General features: G+C 55.5%; 1 protein-coding gene across 1 annotated transcript; it reads right to left on the reverse strand.

Moving 5' to 3' along the window:
• Nucleotides 1–718: 718 nt before the first annotated feature.
• Nucleotides 719–18,133, reverse strand: ACE (angiotensin I converting enzyme). Its single transcript, XM_021538558.2, has 25 exons — nt 17,381–18,133; nt 13,870–14,037; nt 12,495–12,582; nt 12,111–12,254; nt 11,673–11,864; nt 11,432–11,529; nt 10,732–10,904; nt 10,231–10,454; nt 8,756–8,900; nt 8,362–8,460; nt 8,026–8,148; nt 7,350–7,561; nt 6,729–6,865; nt 6,296–6,454; nt 5,791–5,878; nt 5,450–5,593; nt 5,037–5,228; nt 4,616–4,713; nt 4,160–4,332; nt 3,497–3,720; nt 3,131–3,275; nt 2,830–2,928; nt 2,307–2,429; nt 1,600–1,787; nt 719–1,347 (listed from the first exon to the last, which is right to left on the reverse strand). The coding sequence occupies exons 1-25, from the start codon at nt 17,588–17,590 to the stop codon at nt 1,160–1,162; spliced, it is 3,834 nt and encodes a 1,277-aa protein (XP_021394233.2). The 5' UTR covers nt 17,591–18,133; the 3' UTR covers nt 719–1,159.
• Between the last annotated feature and the right edge of the window lie 269 nt (nt 18,134–18,402).

Consider the following 18,402-nt stretch of genomic DNA (forward strand, 5'->3'; position numbering starts at 1 on the left):
GCTCCCAGCCTCAGCTTCCCGGCTGAGACATGACCGAAGGCAGAGGCCATCGGATGGGGTAGGGACGGGGGGATCATCCAGATCCCCTCATTTCCCCTGCTGCCTCGGGCTGCAGCAGATCACGGCTCTTTAAGGCTGCAATAATCCCCAGCCTGGGATTAGTTTTGCACCTAATCACTGCAGAACAAATACGAAGTTTTATTTACAGAAGCAGAAGAAAGACGGGGAGGCCGGGGGGGGGGGGGGGGGCGGGTGGGCCTCAAAGCACGGCTGATCCCAAGATAATCAGGAGCTGGAGGGCAGGAGGTGATCGCTGACCTTGGAACCCCCTCCCCGGCTCTTACGTAAATGTGGCACTGGTGCTGGAGCCACAGCAGTCGTGAGCTCCAGCCCGGTGACCCCCCAGCCCTTTAAACAGGTCACGTCTGGACTTCGGGGATTCCTGGCCCCGATTCAGCCCCTCCCTTAGGCACCGTGAACCCACGAGCTGTCAGCTCTGATGGGAGCAGCGACGCAGGGGAGGATGGAGATGCTGCAAACGGATGCTGATCTTTCAGATGGGGAGGGGAGAAGCTGGGTGCTGCAGTCATGTTGCCCCAAAGCCAGATTGGTCCCCAGGAATTTGTGTTTGCACCGGATTGGGGTGGCAGCTCTCCTGCTTGAGAGCCTTGTTCCACTGACACCCCAGCCCACATGCAAGAAGAAGCTGAGCTGCTGCTCAAAGGGGGACAAGACATGGGTTTATTTTTCATCCATGCAAGTGAACAGCCTGGTAGCAGGCAAACCAGGATGTGCTCCATCCCTCCCCAGACTGCCCTCTGTCACTCAAGTCTCTGTGGCTTTGCCCACAGACCAGAACTGGCTGGTGGGTGACCAGGCTGGACCAGCTCCAGCCCTGGGCACAGGGGCAGCTTGTGATGGCTCCGTGCCTGCCGGAGCCTGAACTTCTCTTTCCCCTGATTCAGACACTGACAAATAAATAGCTCTTCTCTGCTCTGGCTCTTGCATAGTGGAAAGGAATGTCTGACCTGATAGGAGAGAGGAATCCTGGGCTGTGGAAACCCATGGCTTCCTTGGCAAGTGTGCCCATGGCATGGCTGCCAGCCTGGCCAAGTGCCCATGCTTGCACCCTGTCTATGTTGCCCTGCTGGCAGCTGCCTTATTTCAGTTCCATTTCTGAGATGGATTTGAAGGCCTTTCTCTGGCTTGAGAAGAACTTGACACCCAAGAAGATGGTGGTGATCAGGAAGATGAGTGCCAGGGTGAGCAGGACCCAGCCCCCAGCTGTGGCTTGACTTTTGGTCAGGGACATTCCCAGGAAATCAGTTTTGCTGGAGTCATCTTGGACTGCAAAAGAGAGAAATGACCGATATAGTTGTTGCCAGGGACTCTGGGCTGTGGCATGTTGGGCCACCTTTGCTGGTCTCTTGGACGCCCTTTGGCCTCAGCTCCATGAGGAATCAAGGAGAAGTATCCAAACACCCTGGGGTTTTTGGGATGGCCAAGCGGCACCAAGAGAGCTCCGTTTCCTTCTGACCCTGGTGAGGGCTGAGCCCTGTTCAGTCGTGGACTTGCTGTGCTTGGCTGAGCCCTGCATACCTGTGTAAGGAGTCCAGCTGTATTCGGGCCAGCCCAGGACCTCCCCGTTCTTCTTGTTCTCTTTCTCCAGCCACGTCATGAGTGGCTCGAAGTAGCTCATCAGGGCCTCTGCTGACATGTTGGGCTGTCCTGTGATGAGCTGCATGGCTTCGGGCCATGGCTTGCTGAAACCCAGCTTCAGGGCATCCCTGTGGCAGGAGAAATCAGCTCCAGTGTGTTCCCCATCACCCTCTTGGCTGCCAGCCCCTCCCTTTCCCTTGGAGTTCTTGGTACCAGCATCCCTGGGTGCAGTGTGAACCCCCAGAACCACAGGGCTGACAGCCTGTAGCACAGGGAAGGACATTTATCTGTGGGGGAAGAGGGGTTTGCACGGATTAAAAACCTCCAGTGAATCCAGCCTGATGCAGAGCAGTCCCTTGGTGAAAGAGTTAATTTTGCAGGTGCTTTTCTTGAAGCAAGGGGGTTGTTTTCTCTAAGGAACTGGGGGCTGGGAGGAGGAGGAGGAGGAGGGAGCCTTCCCCCTGCCAGGGGCCTAGCTACCATCTAGTGGCTGCTTTTGCAATCACAGCCCAGGATGTCTGCCCCAGGGACGGGGTGGGTGACCAGGGGCTCTGTTGTCTCCTGTCTTGCTGGGCTGGCTTTAAGGTATTTGGGGATATAGGTGCCTTGGCTTTACCCTGCCCACATACCTACCCCCAGATACCTACCCCAAGATCTTCCCAGCCTCCTTGGACTGGTAGATGTCACAGGTGTGCAGGGGACCCTTGTGCCCAGCTGCATCACAGAGTGCCTGGTGGAACTGGAACTGGATCACAAAGCTGACGAAATACCTGGACAAGAAGGATGAAGAGATGGGAATGGACCTTGCCTGTGCCTGTGCAAAAGAGGATGTGGCTCCCCTTATTCTCTGGTGGCACCCTCCCAGTCTGGAGGAGCATCACTGGCATTGGAGCTACACCTGCTTCAGCTCAGCTCAACCTGCTGAGGCCATTTCTCCCATGATGTGTTTTATGTTTGTCAGAGTGGATGAGCTCATCTTCCTTGGATAGGGAGAAATCCCCCTAAATCCAGACTTCTCGTCTGAAGCTCTGTCAGGGTCTCTGAAGCTGCCCAGCCCATGTAGGATGGTACCACCAGCCATGGAAAAAGATGTCCTCGCTGGCATCTGACCTGGGGATCCTGCTTTTATGTCCAAGTGGTGTCCCTGGTGCCCCAGCCCTGCTGGCTCACCTAATGTAAGGGACGTTGGCAGGAATGTGAAACTTTGCCCCGGGGTCAAAGTCATCTTCAGACCTTGGTGCTGGAGGGCACAAGCCCTGGTACTTCATCCTGTGTGAGAGAGGGAGTCAGGCCAGCTTGGGGAGGAGGAGATGGGGCAAAGTGGGAAGGAACATAGTGGGGTGTGAGGACAGAGGGAGGGGTTGTGTATCTCATAATTCCCATTGCAGTCAGATGGACCACAAGGAGAAAACACCCCGTAGGGTGATGGCCAAGGCTCTTGTCCCAGACAGGGGTCTGAATTCAATCCTACCTGAGGTTCCACCACTCCTTGTTGTACTCATCCTCCTTGATCCGCCTATCAAACACCTTCCAGCGCCACTGGTCCATGAGGTATCCAAAAGGCAGGAAGGCGATTTTGTCCAGGGCGATGCTCATCAGATAGTTAATATCACTTTCTGCCCGGGGCATGAAGATGTGAGCAAGACAGTGCTGTGTCCACGTCTCCTCCCTCTGTGGGTCATTCTGCCCCAGAACTGGGTCCTGTCCCCTCCATGCATGCAAAGCCACCACTGTATGTCCCTGAGCCCTTCAACCTTGCCCAGCCCCTCCTGACTATCTGCATTTCCAGCTGTTTCCATCAGCATCCCCACATTTGCTGTGTGGCCCTCCATCTCACCTTCATTTTCCATTACTTGGTCCAGCAGATTGATGCTATGGAGATGTTTGGGGGTGGAGACAGACAAGGCCATGACATCTCCAACAGCCTCATGGAAGCCAGGGTTGGCCCCGTCGCGGAAGGAGACAGGCTGGTCCTTGTACTGCAGGAAGTACTGGACGTGGCCCATCTCATGATGCACTGTGATGAGGTCGTCCATGTTCACCACGGTGCACTGCTTGATCCTGGATGGGCACACGGGTTGGGGGAGAGGGGAGGGCAGTGCTGGCATGAAAACCTCCAGGAACTATCACACTCCCTTGAACTATTTTTCCTTTCTATGTGCCCCCTCCCCACATCTGATGCCAGACCAGGCTGGTCCTACTCCATTGGGTTGGTCTTTTCCTCCTCCTGCATATCCTCCTGACCCTGCCCATTCCCTGTCCCTGTCCATCAGCTTTTCCATTCTCCAGGACAGGGCAGGGCAGGCATGGATTTTCCTCCATCCACCTTGGGGACTCCTACCAGCATCTTGGGTACCAAGAGAAGTGCCACAGTTGGGGTGCCACAGCCACAGAGCAAGATACACTGTGGTGGCATCAGCCCGCGTGCCCTTATTCTACAAAGACTCTTTCTGCCCCAGCACCATGCCAACAGTGGCCACCACCTGCTCCCCACAGGCACCTGAAGTCCTTGCGATTGTAGAAGTCCCAGGCCGAGGCGTGACACACCACCTCCCGCCCATCCACTGGCTTCTCGATCATGGACTTGTCCCAGAACTCCTGTGGCATCGGGATGAGGCCCAGAGAGGTGAAGAAATGGTCTGACTCTTCAAACATTTTCTTGGGTGTCCAGCCCTGGGGAAAGAGCAGAGACCTGGTGAGGGGCAGTGGGGGATGCTGGTGTACCGGGGGCTGTGGAAGGATGGGAGGACAGGGATAACCTTGTTCTGGGCAGGGGAATCTCCTGGAGCCAGCTAGACCTGGATCCAGGTCTTGGCATATAGAGGTAGGGAGAATACAGACGAGGCAAGGATTTTTTTGGGCAACATTAGAGCATTTGGCAGCATGGGTAGTGGCAACAGCCAAAAGTTGCTGGGTCCCAAGGGACTTCCCCAGAGCAGCCTAGAAAAGCACTGACCTGTTTTTTCATGGCTGGGGTGGCATCCACCTTGGTGGCATCTGGGAAAGGTATCACCAGGTCAAAAATGTTGGACCATGACTGAGCCCACATGTTGCCTAGGAAGCGCAGGAGGATGACACATGTCAGGAGGGAGACAGGGAGAGGAGAGCAGCCAGTTACTCCCTCCTCCTGCACAGGTGGGTCACCCTGCCTGGTCCCTGCCCTGTGTGCATAAGGGCAATGTAGGCAGGAGCCCATCCACGCAAGAGAAGTCAAATCACGTGCTGCCCTTCCCTGGGGTAGATTTGCCTCTACAGACCCATGCCAGGGGACCTCTTCCTTTCAGCCAGAGCTGAACAGAGACCAGTCTTAACTCTTGGCATGGCAGAGACAGCCATACATGGTGGGAAACACAGTGTAGCTCAAGCAAAGCCCTTACCTAGCAGATGGGCAGGGATGGGACCCTTCAGGTTTATGTGCTCTGCACCATATTTCTTGTAGAGGGCTCGGCGTACATAGGCATGTAGGTTGAGGTACAGGGGCTGCAGCTGCAGATACAGCTTCTCCAGATCTTCCTCGAAGGTGGATGTCTCATACAGGGATCTCCAGTAGGCCCCATTGTCCTTGTAGCCTGTGCAGGGCAAGAAGCTGTCAGACTCTGTCCTTCTTGGGCAAGACTCTGTCTTGCTCTTCAGAACCTCCAAGTCCTTCCATTGTGAGAGAGTAGATCTCTTGGGAGTTAGTGGGACCTCCACACCCTTAGGATTTTGACCCCCAGTAGGATAAAGAGCCCAATCCTCTGCTCACAGGGGGTTAGGACCATGGTGGGCTCTAGGGGAGCAGGGCACTGACCATTGAGCGTGGCGGCCTTGTTGCTCAGTTCCACATATCGCTTGTAGTTGTTCCTCATCTTCTTCCCAGAAGCATCCCGCCAGCCCTTCCAGGCAAAGAGAAGCTCATCATAGTCCCGAGAGGTGGCCATGATGTCTGTGAGGTCTAAGGGAGACCAATGAAGCCACTGTGATCCTGCTGGGTGGGCTGAACAGTCACAGTGATTCTGTACCCTGCTGCTCAGGGGCCATCAGAGAGAAGGTGAAAGAACCCTTCACAGCCTTTCTTCATGCCCCCATTAAAAAAATCCCTCCCTTCTGGGCCAGTGCTGATGCCCCACAGGACACCCTGCTTGATCTTACCAGGATCCAGGGGGTGACAGGTTTTGTTCTCTCTGCAGACCTTGGCCACGCTGTATGTGGTCTCCATATCTGAGAGGAGGGTATTATACTGCAAAGGAAATCAGAGTATGTGAAGTGGTTATCCTTGTTCCAGATACTGGAGGATATTGGAGGATGTCTCAGCCCATCGAGGTTTTCGGGTGTTTTACTCTGGTCCCTTCCAAGATCAAGTATGACCCCAACAGAGGCAACACCGAGTCAGTGCAAGAGAGCCTGGGGCCAACAAGGAATGTACCATTGTCACCCAAACATTCAGGCCCCACTGTAGCCTCGGACAAGCAACCTTTGGCTGGGAAGCCCTGAAGACAAGGATTTTGGCTTTGTGTAGAAGGTACGAAGCTATCACCTTTTTCAAGGCAAATGGTGGTTGCCCAGTGGCATTTCTTAAATTCTGAGAGAAACTTTCGTCTTTGCACAAGATGATGGCAAAGGACACCCTCTCTTGCTCTGTCCCCTTGCCACTCACCTCCTTCAGCTCATTCTCAGGTAAGGCTGCCCTCTCGATGACACTCAGCTTCTTGAGAATGCGGGTGACACTTTCGTCCTGGAAGTCGGAGGTGTCAAACTGCCTGGCCCTCATGCCATACTCCAGGGTGTGTTTGGACATGGCCAAGTTCTTCTCCAGCTAAAATGAGAGAAGAAGAGTTACTTCAGGGAGAAGGAACATGCCACCACTAGAAACACCACCTGGCATGCCATGACTGACACCCTCCCCAGCTGCCTTTGTGAGTACCTCATTGGGTGATGAGGGTTTTCAAGGAAAAGGCACTTCCTGGGTGAGAATGTTATCCCTTTACAAGGGGCAGAGGCTGCCCTGGCTTTCAGAGCTTCTGTGACATGTGCTCTGGGTACCACCTGCCGTTGGTTCTCCCTGCACAGCCCCAGGGTCATGCCCGTACCATGATCTCCTTGTTGTGGTCAGTGATGTTGGTGTTGTAGGCCCAGGATGCCTCTGTGTAGGCATTCCACACTTGCTCAGCTGTGCTGTTGTACTCAGACAAGAACTCTCTGGCTTGTGCCTCATCTGCTATTTTGTCTAGAGGAGGAAATAAATGAGGGAAGAGATGAGAAAGGTCAGGAGAGTTGCAAGAGCACTATCCCATGGAGAAGCCATAATTAAGCTTTTCCCAGAACTGCAGGTTCATTGAAGGATGCCACAACCTGGCAGCAGGCTGAGCTAAGAAATCGGAGAAAAGGTGCCCAGCTGGGGTGTCCCTTGGACAGATGATGGGATAATAGGAAAAGTGCATGCCCTAGACTCTCCCATGTGAGCACAAAGGATACAACTAAGAAGAGAAACTCTTCACACCATGACTGATGACATCACTACGCAGCTTCAGACAACGGCACCTGCCTCCTGGGAAGCAGGCCCCCGTGGGACTTCACTGGAGCTGGCTATTTCTCTTTCCTGGCATGGGGACCACCCCACCCACAGCAGAGACCTCCCTCTGCTTCTGCCTATGAATGAATTATGTCCCTTGGGGGACGTCTTCCTGACCCTCCCCAAACCCAGGCCTTACCAATGCCTTCAGGGTAGCCTTCAGGGACAGGGGGACGCCAGTCAAACTCAGGCCAGCCCAGCACCTCATTGGTCTTGTTGTTCTGCTCCTGAAGCCACTTGGTGACAGGGCTGAAATACTCCAGAAGGGGTTCAGCATCCATCTGACCTGTGCCAGTGAGATTCAAGAGGATATCCTGCCATGACTTCGAGGACCCAGCTTTCAACATTTCCCTGTGGAGGAGCAGAACAGCAAGAGCCAGCATGAGGCCAGAGGATGGATGGGAGAGAAGCAGTGATAGTATCTCAGCATCTTAAGGTTTGAGAATGCTGTTCCAGAGTGGGACATGAGCCTGGGAACTGCCCTGTAGGCCACCAGCTGTCCTGCACGTGGGAACTGGGGACTCCCTGTCACACACTCATGCATTTAACACCCAGGGAATAAACAGGAGCCAACTGTGCTTTAGTGACCTCTTGTCTGGGTGGGAGATCATGGCTGAGACAATAGCAATACTCTGGTGAGGACCACTCACCCCACCCCAGTGCTTCCACATATTTCCATCCATCCATCTGCAAAGCTATTTCTCCAGTTCACTTTTCCTTCCTTCCTTTCTTTCTTCTTTCCTTCCTTTGCACACCTTCAGCTTCCATGCACACATCTGCCTATGGCGATTTTCCTGACCCTCCTCTGTCCCCACCTGAGTTTGGCTCCAGCCTCTTTGGACCTGTAGATGTCACAGGTGTGCAAGGAACCGGTGTGGTTGGCTGCCTGGCACAGTGCCTTGTGAAACTGGAACTGGAGGACGAAGCTCACAAAGTACCTGCCAAGGAAGCCCATGAAGGTCAGAACTGGGGACAAGGGGAAGCAGACAAGTCCAAGAGCTCAACCCCACCATTTGTGGTCCCAGGTGTTGGGAGATCTCTATGTTTTGAGCAGGTGCAGCACATGACAGTCCCTGCCCACAGAGGTGATCCCTCTTATCCCTCACCCACTGCACCCCAAGCCTTGGTCCTCTTGACAACACTTCCTCTACCTGATATAAGGAGTGTTCCCTGGGATGTGGTACTTTGCTCCAGGGTCAAAGTTGCTCTCATTCCTTGAAATTGGAGCGCAGATGCCCTGGTATTTGGTTCTGTGGACAGCAGAGGACAACAGCATGAGCATGGGAATTATAAAAAGTCAGAAGACTCTAGTCAAAGAATGGGAAGGCTTGATACAGAGCTAAAGAAATCTGCACAATTAGAGCATGATTCCATGTATATCCATGTATATATCCATCCATCCATCCTACCCACCCCCCATCTATCCATCGCTCTCCCACCATCTCCATCACTACTTTTATGCTTTTTCTTTCCTCTTTCCTGCCTCCCTTTTGTGCACGTGTCCAGGTTCCACACCCACATCCGCTCTTGGTGACTGTCCCCTACCTCAGATACCACCAGTCGTAGTTGTAGCGGCTTGGCGGCGTGTGGCCACTGAACACGTTCCAGCGCCATTGGTCGATGAGGTAGCCAAAGGGCAGGAAGGCAATCTTCTCCAGGGCCATCTTCAGCAGGAAGTTGATATTGCTCTCTGCATGAAATAGAGCCTGAACCAGGCTGGAAAGGAGTCTGCACAGACAGCACTACAGGCACCAGAACTTTAGTGGGCAAGAGAGTGGGCAGATCTGGATGAGAAATGGGAACAGCATCTCAGCACCTAACCCTGCTCCTAAAGAAGGCTGTGTAGGACACAGGAGGTTTCTACAGACACAGTTACTACCTGGGGCAACATGTGCCTTCTGCTGAGTGGGGACAAGGAGAGTGACAAGCATGGTGTCCCCTTGCCCTTAGCCCAGCTCACAGAGTTAAAAGACCTTTGGTGAGTGTTAACTCTTCACACTTCCACCTTAGGGCCTCAGGGTGAGGGGATCTGGGGGCATTTGTTCTGCAGTCACACCACCGCAGAGGCTTGATGGTTTAGAGTCAACTCTAGGACAGTCACCACCATATCATGAGGAGCATGGTGATGGTGACATCTCTTTTTCCCCTCAAAGAAACCCAGGGAAGGAAGTTAGGAGAAAAACCTGCTGGAGACCCAGCTGAAGCCGTGGGGTCAGAGAAGGGTTGGCAGCACTGCCCTGAGGGGCTATTGGCTGCCATCACTATTGTGGCCTGGCTGCCAAAGGCTGGCAAGTCAGCTAGCAATGGCTTGAGGCAGAGACCATCTGCTTCGTTGTGTTTGTGCAGCACTGGCCCGATGCTCTTGGCTGCTGTCTTTCTTGTCATAAAATGTATTTAATGACACGGTGGGAGGATCCTGGGACTGTCCCTCCTCCGCCAAGCTGCGCCTGGGGCAGGTCTGGGAGTGCTCAACTTCTTTTGCCACCATCTGCTTTGATGTGTCAGCTGAGGGGGTGGGAGGATGAGGCTCTTGATGAACTGGGCAGTGCCTGCAGCGACAAGTGCTGCCCTGCCATGCTGGCTGGCAGCTGGACATGTCACCCGCCCTCGTGGCCGTGCGTGTGCGTGCTTGGTGCCACCTCCACAGAGCCACACTGCGAGCTCCAGCGCTGGATGCTTCTTGGTGAGGGAGGGAGGGAGGAATGCTAGAAAGGTCAAAGCCAATCAAGCACAAAAATGTTGTTTTCCAGTTTGGGCTCTGTTGGTGAAGGGAAAGGCACAGACAAACTCTGGAGAGCATCACTCCTGCCTCAGGGGTGAAAAGAATGGAGCCAAGAAGGGCTCTAAACGGACCCATGGAGACAAGAGGGGGTTGTGCATGGACCCGTGGAGATGAGAAGGGGTTGTGGCAGCTCTGGGCTGCATTTCCAGACTGAAACCCACCCTGGCATGTCTCAAACCCTTCCCAGTGCCATAGTGCCAGAGCCCTCCAGGGCACCCTGCTCCCCAGGCTGCCATACCTTCATCCTCAGTGGCATTACTGAGGAGACCGATTTTCTTGAGGTGGCTGGGGGTGGAGACAGAGAGGGACAGGACATCGCCAATGGCCTCATGGAAGCCAGGATTGGCCCCGCTGCGGAAGGACACGGGCTGGTCCTTGTACTGCAGGTAGTATTGGATGTGGCCCATCTCATGGTGCACTGTGAACAGCTGCTCCATGGTCACCGATGTGCACTGCTTGATCCTGCCACGTGAAAACAGCACTGCCTGAGCTGAGTGAGGGAGCTGTCCACCCCCTTGATGGAAAGGACTCCCCACAGTCTCAGAGAGGGTGGCAACACCCCACAGGGTAAGGGAAAGTGGAGGGGAAGGCAGGGCAGCATTGCCACTCCAGACCTTGCCTCAGAAAGTGCCATATTGGGCTGCATGGCCAGGCTGGGGGTACCCAAAAGGGGGATCACCAGTGGGGAGAGGAGAGGGTCTTGCCCTGCAGCCCTGGCTCCCTGCATGTCCCCACAGACCTGAAGTCCTTGCGGTTGTAGAAGTCCCAGGCCGAGGCATGACACACCACCTCCCGCCCATCCGTCGGCTTTTCCAGCATGGACTTCTCCCAGAATTCAGCGGGCATCTCCAGAAGCCCCAGGGAGGTGAAGAACTCCTCCGAGACCCGGAACATGTGAGTGGCATTCCAGCCCTGGTGGGCAGCAGGCAATGGGTTATGGCTGAGGAAGGGGCTGCTGCCTGTGCCCTGGGCATTGCCTCCAATACTCCAGGATTGTGGGAAGGAGGTGAGTTGCTCCCAGGGACTGAGGTCCTGCTCCCTCTCTGTGGCGGGGAGGCCCAGCCCCAAAAGTGGTGTGAACATCACTAAAAAACACCAAACAATGGTGCTGGAGCAGGGGCAGGAGAAGGGAGCAGGACTAATACCCAAGAAGTGCTTGGAGCTGTGTGATGGTGTGACTGCAGCAATGCAGCCCCAGCCTGGGGACTGGCAGCAGTCCCAGTGCACTGCCCACTTTTGTCCACCTGCTGCCTCTTTGGTCATTGCCAGATACGGAGTAAGATAATTTCTTTGTCCCTTCCCTCCCAGATATGGATTTTCTGCTGTCCTCTATACAAGTATGAGAAATTACTCCCATGGGGTCAATGTCATGGGCCAGCCTTGGCAACACCTCCTGCTTTTTCTCCCTGGTCCCTCCAATTAGTCCCTCAGCTGATCACCTGCTGCACCATGGTGCTCGTGACATCAAGGCTGGGCTTCTCAGGGTAGGGGATCATCAGGTCATAGATGTTGTTCCACTGCTGAGCCCACATGTTCCCTGAAAAGAGAAAATAGCTGGAGTAGAGTTGGTGGCAGTTCAGAAGAGAAACACAATTATTACTGGGACCTCTCTGGTCTTGTGTATGCCCTCTGACCCCACCTGCACCTCTGGGCGCAGGCTGGGGGAGTCTCATCTCTTACCCAGGAGGTGAGCAGGGATGGGACCCTTCAGGTTGATGTATTTGGGCCCATAGCGGTCATACAGCTTCCTCCGGACGAAGGCGTGCAGGTTGAGGTAGAGTGGCTCCAGCTGGTTGTAGATGTGCTCCAGGTCCTTCTCAAAGGAGTCTGAGTCGTACCAGGAGCGCCAGTAGCTGCCTGTGTCATTGAATCCTACCAGGGATACAGGGAAAGCCTCTGTCTCCAGACCTCAAAGGCTGCCCCCACTGCCCATCCCCAAAAGGTGGGACCAGGGACCACCAGCAGGATTCTTCCCTCTTCCCTGTGTGTTGGGAAATAGAAGTTGGATGCCTGGCTGCAGGTGGGGTGGGAAGAGCAGCAGGGCATCCCAATGTCCCAGTCCCGATTTCCACCCCTGCTCCCTGACCACCCCCTGGTTGGGATCCCCTTGGTTTGTACCATCCTGCAAATAGGCTTCGTTGCTCAGCTTCACGAACTCCTCGTACTTGGGGCGCAGCGGGTTCCCCGCAGCGTTGTGCCACCCCTCCCAGGCGTACAGCAGCTTCTTGTAGCTGCGGGAGGTGGCCATGATGTCCGAGAGGTCTGGGACAGAGGGGACAAGTAGAACATGAGAACGCAGCTGGAGAGGAAGGTGTGTGCCACAGCTCTGCAGAGGTGCCACCACCACCACGCCAGACCCAAGCTCCCATCCTCACTCTGGGACAGTCCTGATTAACGAGAGCGGCACATGCCAACCCAACCCACTAAGGATGTGGGGACCAGGACAAAGTCATGGCCATGGGTGCTTAGCAGCTGGCAGGATCAAGGGGACAGGGACCATACCTGGCTCCAGATCCCAGCAGGTGCCGTTGGGCAGGCACACCTTGGCCGTGGAGTAGATTTTGTCCATGTCGCTCAGGATGGTGTTGTACTGTAGGAAAGGAAAAGACTGCTGAAAGGAAAGGGGCTGCCAGGGGACAGGAACAGCCCTTCAGGATTGACAGGCTTCCCAGCTCTGGAGTGTGTGTGTCCAGACGGATGTGGGGAAGGATTGTTGTGTTTATACAGCACGTTTTTGGTGAGATAAGTGTGTTATCACTCAGGATTTTGGCATGGTGGGAGAAGGGAGGCTCTTTGGGACAGACAATCCCTGCAGAGCCATGCTGCAGAGAGGGGCTGTTTATAAGGATGTTTGTCAGCGGGGCCACGGCACAGGCTGTTTATCAAAAATCCCCCTCATCCTCCGGCTTTTCTTCTCCTATGTTTTTTTAACCATAGAAGAAAAGCCGGAGGATGAGGGGGATTTGTTTCTGTGAACTGCAACAACAGCAAACAATAGCAACAGGAGGTTTCCTGGAACATGCCTGGGAAGCCCATTCCCAGGGAAGGAAATTCCTCTGCTCTGTCCCTCTCTCCACTCCCATTCCTCTGCTCCATCTGTGCAGAGGGGATGGAGATGGGGACAATGGTGCCTGTGGGATAGAGCTGCCCAGAGATGGGCGAGGCATGACTGATGTGCAGGGAGGAGACATGATGCTGTCTGTTATCTGGAAGAGGGCAGGGATGGGCTTCCTGGAAGGAACCGGGGCCGACAGTTCTCCGGAAGCGATTGCATCACGAGGCTTTACCAGGGTTTGGCTGGAATGGCTGTCAGGGGTCTGTGGGTCAGGATGGAAGAGCCTGTCCTGAGCCTGGGCAATTTTTTCATGTGTGGAAATCAAAATTCAGATAAACTGCTCTAAAAGCTCAGGACTGTGATGGGGAAGGCTCAGGATGTCCTGATGTCCCTGGCATAGAAGTGTGTCACCAAGGCACAGCAGTCCTTGTCTTATGGAGAGCTCAGAAGCCAGGTGGCTGCATCAGCCCTTCTTTTCAGTGGGCTGCATACCTGATGAGCCCAGAGGGGTTGGGACAGCTGGCTTCAGCTATGGGCACAGCCTGGCTGGTCTCCAGGTGATGCCCAAGACTGCTCTGTGTAAGCAGGAAATCCTGCTGGGACAGCTCCAAGATAAGGTTAGAACTGGCTAATAGGGCCAGAAGGCACCCCTCATCCCCTGAAGATAGCACTCCATCTCCTCCTCAATCGCTGTGTAGAGGCCAGTGACACCCTCCAAAATGCAACAGGCCAGCCGCAGAGTCTGGATGCTTGTGGGAAATCCCTCCAAGGCATTTCACAGTACCCCAGCCTTGCCCAGGGCTCCACCTCCACCTTGCCTACCTTCTCTCTCAGCTCCAGGGGCAGGTTGGAGGGTCCCAAGGTCTGGATTGATCCAATGATCTTCCTCAGCTGGGGGTCGCTGAAGTTATTCCACTTGTCCCCATAGAGTTCCTTGGCTCTCTTCCCCCATAGCTCTGTGAAGTCCTGCTCCTCCAGTGATGCTGCGACCTGCGTGGTGAGAGGGGACATGGGGGCTCAGGACCAGCCCTGGGACATGCCACCACCCAGGCATGGTTAGGGGGCCAGGGGCAAAGGCATGAGGGTTTGTGGAAGTCAGAGGTGACAGGACATGGGATGACAGGCAGAGCTTTCCCCAGGCCGTGGCACCCATGGACAGAGACAGCAGCTTCCATCTGGCACTGCAGTGTCTGCAGCCCCTGCCCCCCTGTGGAACTCTCCATGAGCACCCACGAGGGTGGCCTGTGAGGGTGTTTTGGAGGGAGCTCCAGGGTCTCATATGGGATGGGAATGCTCGGATTGGGTGTCCAGACCATGCAGTCAGGGTGTCTGGGTGCTCTTGGGCTGGCTTTGACATCTGCTGGACCCTGGTTTTGGAAGGAGCTCTGAGGTCTGGCTTAATTTTATTTATATTCCTGCTGTTTCTCACTTTCACAAAAGCCCAAAAGATAACTATAAAGGTGCCACATTCACCTTTCTCCTTCCTGTATGTCCTCACTCTGTCTGTACACTTCTATTTCTATACATTTCTCAATTGGCTGTCTGCACTCTGAGACCTGTAAATGCCACATCTGGTATTCACCCATTTACTCGGAGTCCCCAGTTTTGGGTGTCTCACTGCCACCCAACTCCTGCCAACCCTGATCTCCCTTCCTGGGGCCATGGGCTGGCAGTAAGCTGCTGGTTCTATGGGGTGTTATTTAAGCAGCTGGGGCTGTGGCCCTGGTTTTGGGATGGGGTGCATTGCAGCTGTTTGTATCCCAGCCTGATCAGTGTCAGCTGTATTTTTGGGAAGCTCCATTAAGAGTGTCCTGGCCCAGTGCAGGTGGAGTGAGATGGTGCAGAGTGCCTGGTTGCTGTCCATGTGCCGTCCTAGTGTGATTTATGGAGCTCATTAGCTGTGACTTGTGGCATTTTTAGCCTGGCTCCAACATGCCTGGTTTGTTTTATTTTAATCTTCACATTCCCTCAGCAGGCAGCAGGGAAGGGAGTTGTGGTGGGGTGGAGGTGGAGGCTGCCCGGGGCAGGTACCCACACAGCTCTGGGACATGGGGGTGGGAATGCCAAAAGTGCCAGGTGCCCCTGGATACCCTGTACTGCTCCCACTGCTTCCCTTGCACATCCCAGTGCATCACTGCTATCAGATGGCTCCAATCCCCCAACATGCTAAGGCATGCCAACCCCACAGACACCCTGCTCTTGCATCACCCCTCTAAAGAGGAGATGCCTTTACCCCTTCCCAGACCCCGTGCAGAGCTGGAGGAGCTGGAGGAAGCAGAGTTCAGCTGTGTTTTGTTTTTTCCCTGAACAGACACCTGTGTTTGTTCAGGCAAATTGTACCCTAAACTCTCCTGACAGCTCTGGTGGAGTGAGCTGTGGCCAGTGGTGCTGCCTGAGACCCCCTCGCCATGGCCATGCCCACCAGTCCTGGCCCTTCAGCTCCACATCTGGGATCTCTTCTGGAGGGGATGCCCCAGTGGGGGGCTCAGAAGCCCCTTGGCACCCACAGCCTCAAAGCCTCCCTGCCAAAGCTCTGCCCCAGTCCCACCCTGCTGGGTGCACGGTGAAGACTCGGGATGCAGCTCAGGACACTGGGACTGCCTTGGCCCAGGCTCTGCAGTAGTTCAGCACCCAAACGTGAGCAGCCCCCAGGCCCCATTGCCAGCCCCTTGCCCAGAATCCCAGCTTGCCAAAGATGGTACATCCATCCCCATCTGTCTGTCCAGCATCTCTCTATCCATCCCTGCCCTGCCTTGGATCTCCTGCCTCTCCTGTCACAGGATCCCCTTTTGTAGCCGGCCCCAGAGCTGCCCATGCCCTGGTGGCCTGGCTCAGCCTCTCTTGCGTTAAGTTTGCCTGGCCCAATGGTCTCCCAGGTCCCCCAAATTCAGCTTTTTGGGCCAGCTGTTATTCCTTTAGCAGCCAGTGACTCCCCATCCCACAACACCTCCCTGCTGCCATGGACTGATCTCAGGGCTTCAGATCCCCTCCTCTACCTGGGCTGGCTTAGGAGCCTTGGCATTGCAGGGAGCTCCTGGACATGATCCTCACACATTTAATAGCACATAAAGGGGGGAAAGCTGGTCTGGAAACCTTCTGAGCCTGGAAGCCTTCTGAGAAAAGTCCATGCAAGGTGCTCTCCTGGCCTTAATTATGGACTCAGTGTAGCTGGGATGTTCCTTCTCTGCCCTAGGGTCCCCCACCCCACCACATCTGCAGCTAGAGCTGGGCGCCTGCCCAGACATCACGTCAGCTTGACAAAAAAAGGCTGAAGGGGCATCTGGGCCCTCTTGAGTGTCCTGCCAAATTGGCAGTGCCCAGACCTGGCAGTGATCTTTCCCCTACACAGGAAGATGCATTTCCTTCCCGTACAGGACACAATGTGCTCCTATCCCCATGGGATCTGGAGGGTCCAGGGCTCTGTGTGCCAGGCCCTGTGTGACACTGGGGTGGCCAAACACACCACGGTCACGCACGGGCTGCACGGTGCCTCGTGCCCCTGTAGCCGTAGGACTGGCACACGTATCCTGAGCTGCGTGCAGTGACTTGTCCATGATCCCATGCTGGGCCACTGGCAGCTTCCCGAGCACAGCCGGGACCACGGAGCCACCCCAGCCTGCCCCGGCACTGCCACTGCCTGGGCTGGGCTGGGCTGGGCTGCAGCTCACCCCGCCGGGAGCACACCCGGGGCTGCTCCAGCTCCCTGCCCCACTAAACACAACCCAGACATATGCAAACTCCTGGGAAAACACACCCATGCCTGTGGGATGTACACAGCGTTGCTCCCCGCAGAGGCTCCTCCTGCACTAACCCGGGCTGATGTCTAATTCCCTACAGCCTGGAGTGCTTTCCCACCACTCTTTGTCCCAGTGGGCTGGGGACACAGCGACAAGAGGTGGCAGCCTCAGTCCCGATGCTACCCAGCTGCTTGCGCACTTTGGGCTCCTGATGTCCACCCCAAACTAAAGCTCTCAGCACTGGGATGTGGTGACCCCAGCCAGGGACAGGGACACGGACAACTGACGCCTGGTCCAGTTCTGGGAAGGGGGAAAGGAATGTGCTGGGAGGAAGGAATCACCTTTAAAAATAACCTTAACTGCTCTGGGACCAGAGCTGTCATTCTGGGGCAGAGTCTCTGAAAGCAAATTTGGGGCAAACCCCTGCGGCTTTTGGACTACAGGTGCCAGCCTTGGTTTGCCACCCCGAGGTGCTGAGACAGAAGCCCGCAGGGAGGAAAGGAACCACACCGAGTGTCTCCACCGTGACCCAGCCCCCTCAGTCCCCGGTGCTGGGGACACCCCCGTGGTAGCGTCGCCCCCGTCCCGCCACCCACCTGCAGAGCAGCATTTTCGGCCGTCAGGTTGGTGCTGTAATTCCAGCTGGCCGAGACGCTGTGGAAGAGGACGAGCTCGGCCGTGGCGTTGTAGTCGCTGGCGAAGAGGGCGGCCCCTTGCTCGGTGGGGTCGTGCCGGGGGGGCTGGAGGCCGGGCCGGAGGGCGCCGGCGAGGCTCAGCCAGAGCAGCAGCGGCAGCGCCGCGGGCATCGCGGCGGAGCGCCGCGCGGAGCGGCCGCGCTCGCTGCCTCCCTACGGCTTTGCCCCCGCCCGCGGCTGCTTATAAGCCAGCAGCGTTCGCGCAAACCCTGCCCACCGAGCCTGCCTCCCCTCGCCGATAAGAGCGGAGTATTCCGTTCTCCCTTCCGCAACTCCAAGGCTTGCGGGAAGCAGCAGCGAGCGAACGCTGCCGTGCGGTGCGAACTCCTTGTGGCTCCTGGCGCTGCCGGGAGGGAAGGGGAAGGGGCTGGGACAGGAGGGAAGGAAGGAGACGGAGGAGAATCCAGGGAAAGGCAGAAAAAGGAGAAAGGCTAGGGTGGATGGGGTGGGTGAGACGCAGCTCCATCCCTGCAGGGTTCCAGTCGCCTCCCGATTTTGGCGCAGGGGGATCCAGCTCAAGGGTCCTCAGCAGAACGCCTCCCTTCACCGGCATCGCACCGCAGACGCCCCTCGGCAACATCCCGATCACCTGCGGGGGGCTGCAAAGGCAAGCGCAGGAAGGAAACTGTTCCTGTGGGACACAGCCAAGGTCTGTCTCACGCTGCTTCCTGCCAAAGGCAAACCCTTCCCGACATAACCTCATTTTTCAGTGAAACAGTATTTCTTCTGGCTGTGAAGGAAATCACATCACATCACACCAAGCATTTTGGACTTGGAGGAATTAGGCTGATGACAAACGAGTAACAAAAAGTTCCTTCAAAATGAAAATCAGACTCATGTGGGTGGGCTTGATAGCTCCTTTGTTTTGTTTCGTTATCTATTTAATCAAGCTAATCCCTTTTCCCCAGGGCCTGGCCTCAGCC

Source organism: Lonchura striata, chromosome 25 (assembly GCF_046129695.1).
Source record: "Lonchura striata isolate bLonStr1 chromosome 25, bLonStr1.mat, whole genome shotgun sequence".
NCBI classification, from domain to species: Eukaryota; Metazoa; Chordata; class Aves; order Passeriformes; family Estrildidae; genus Lonchura; species Lonchura striata.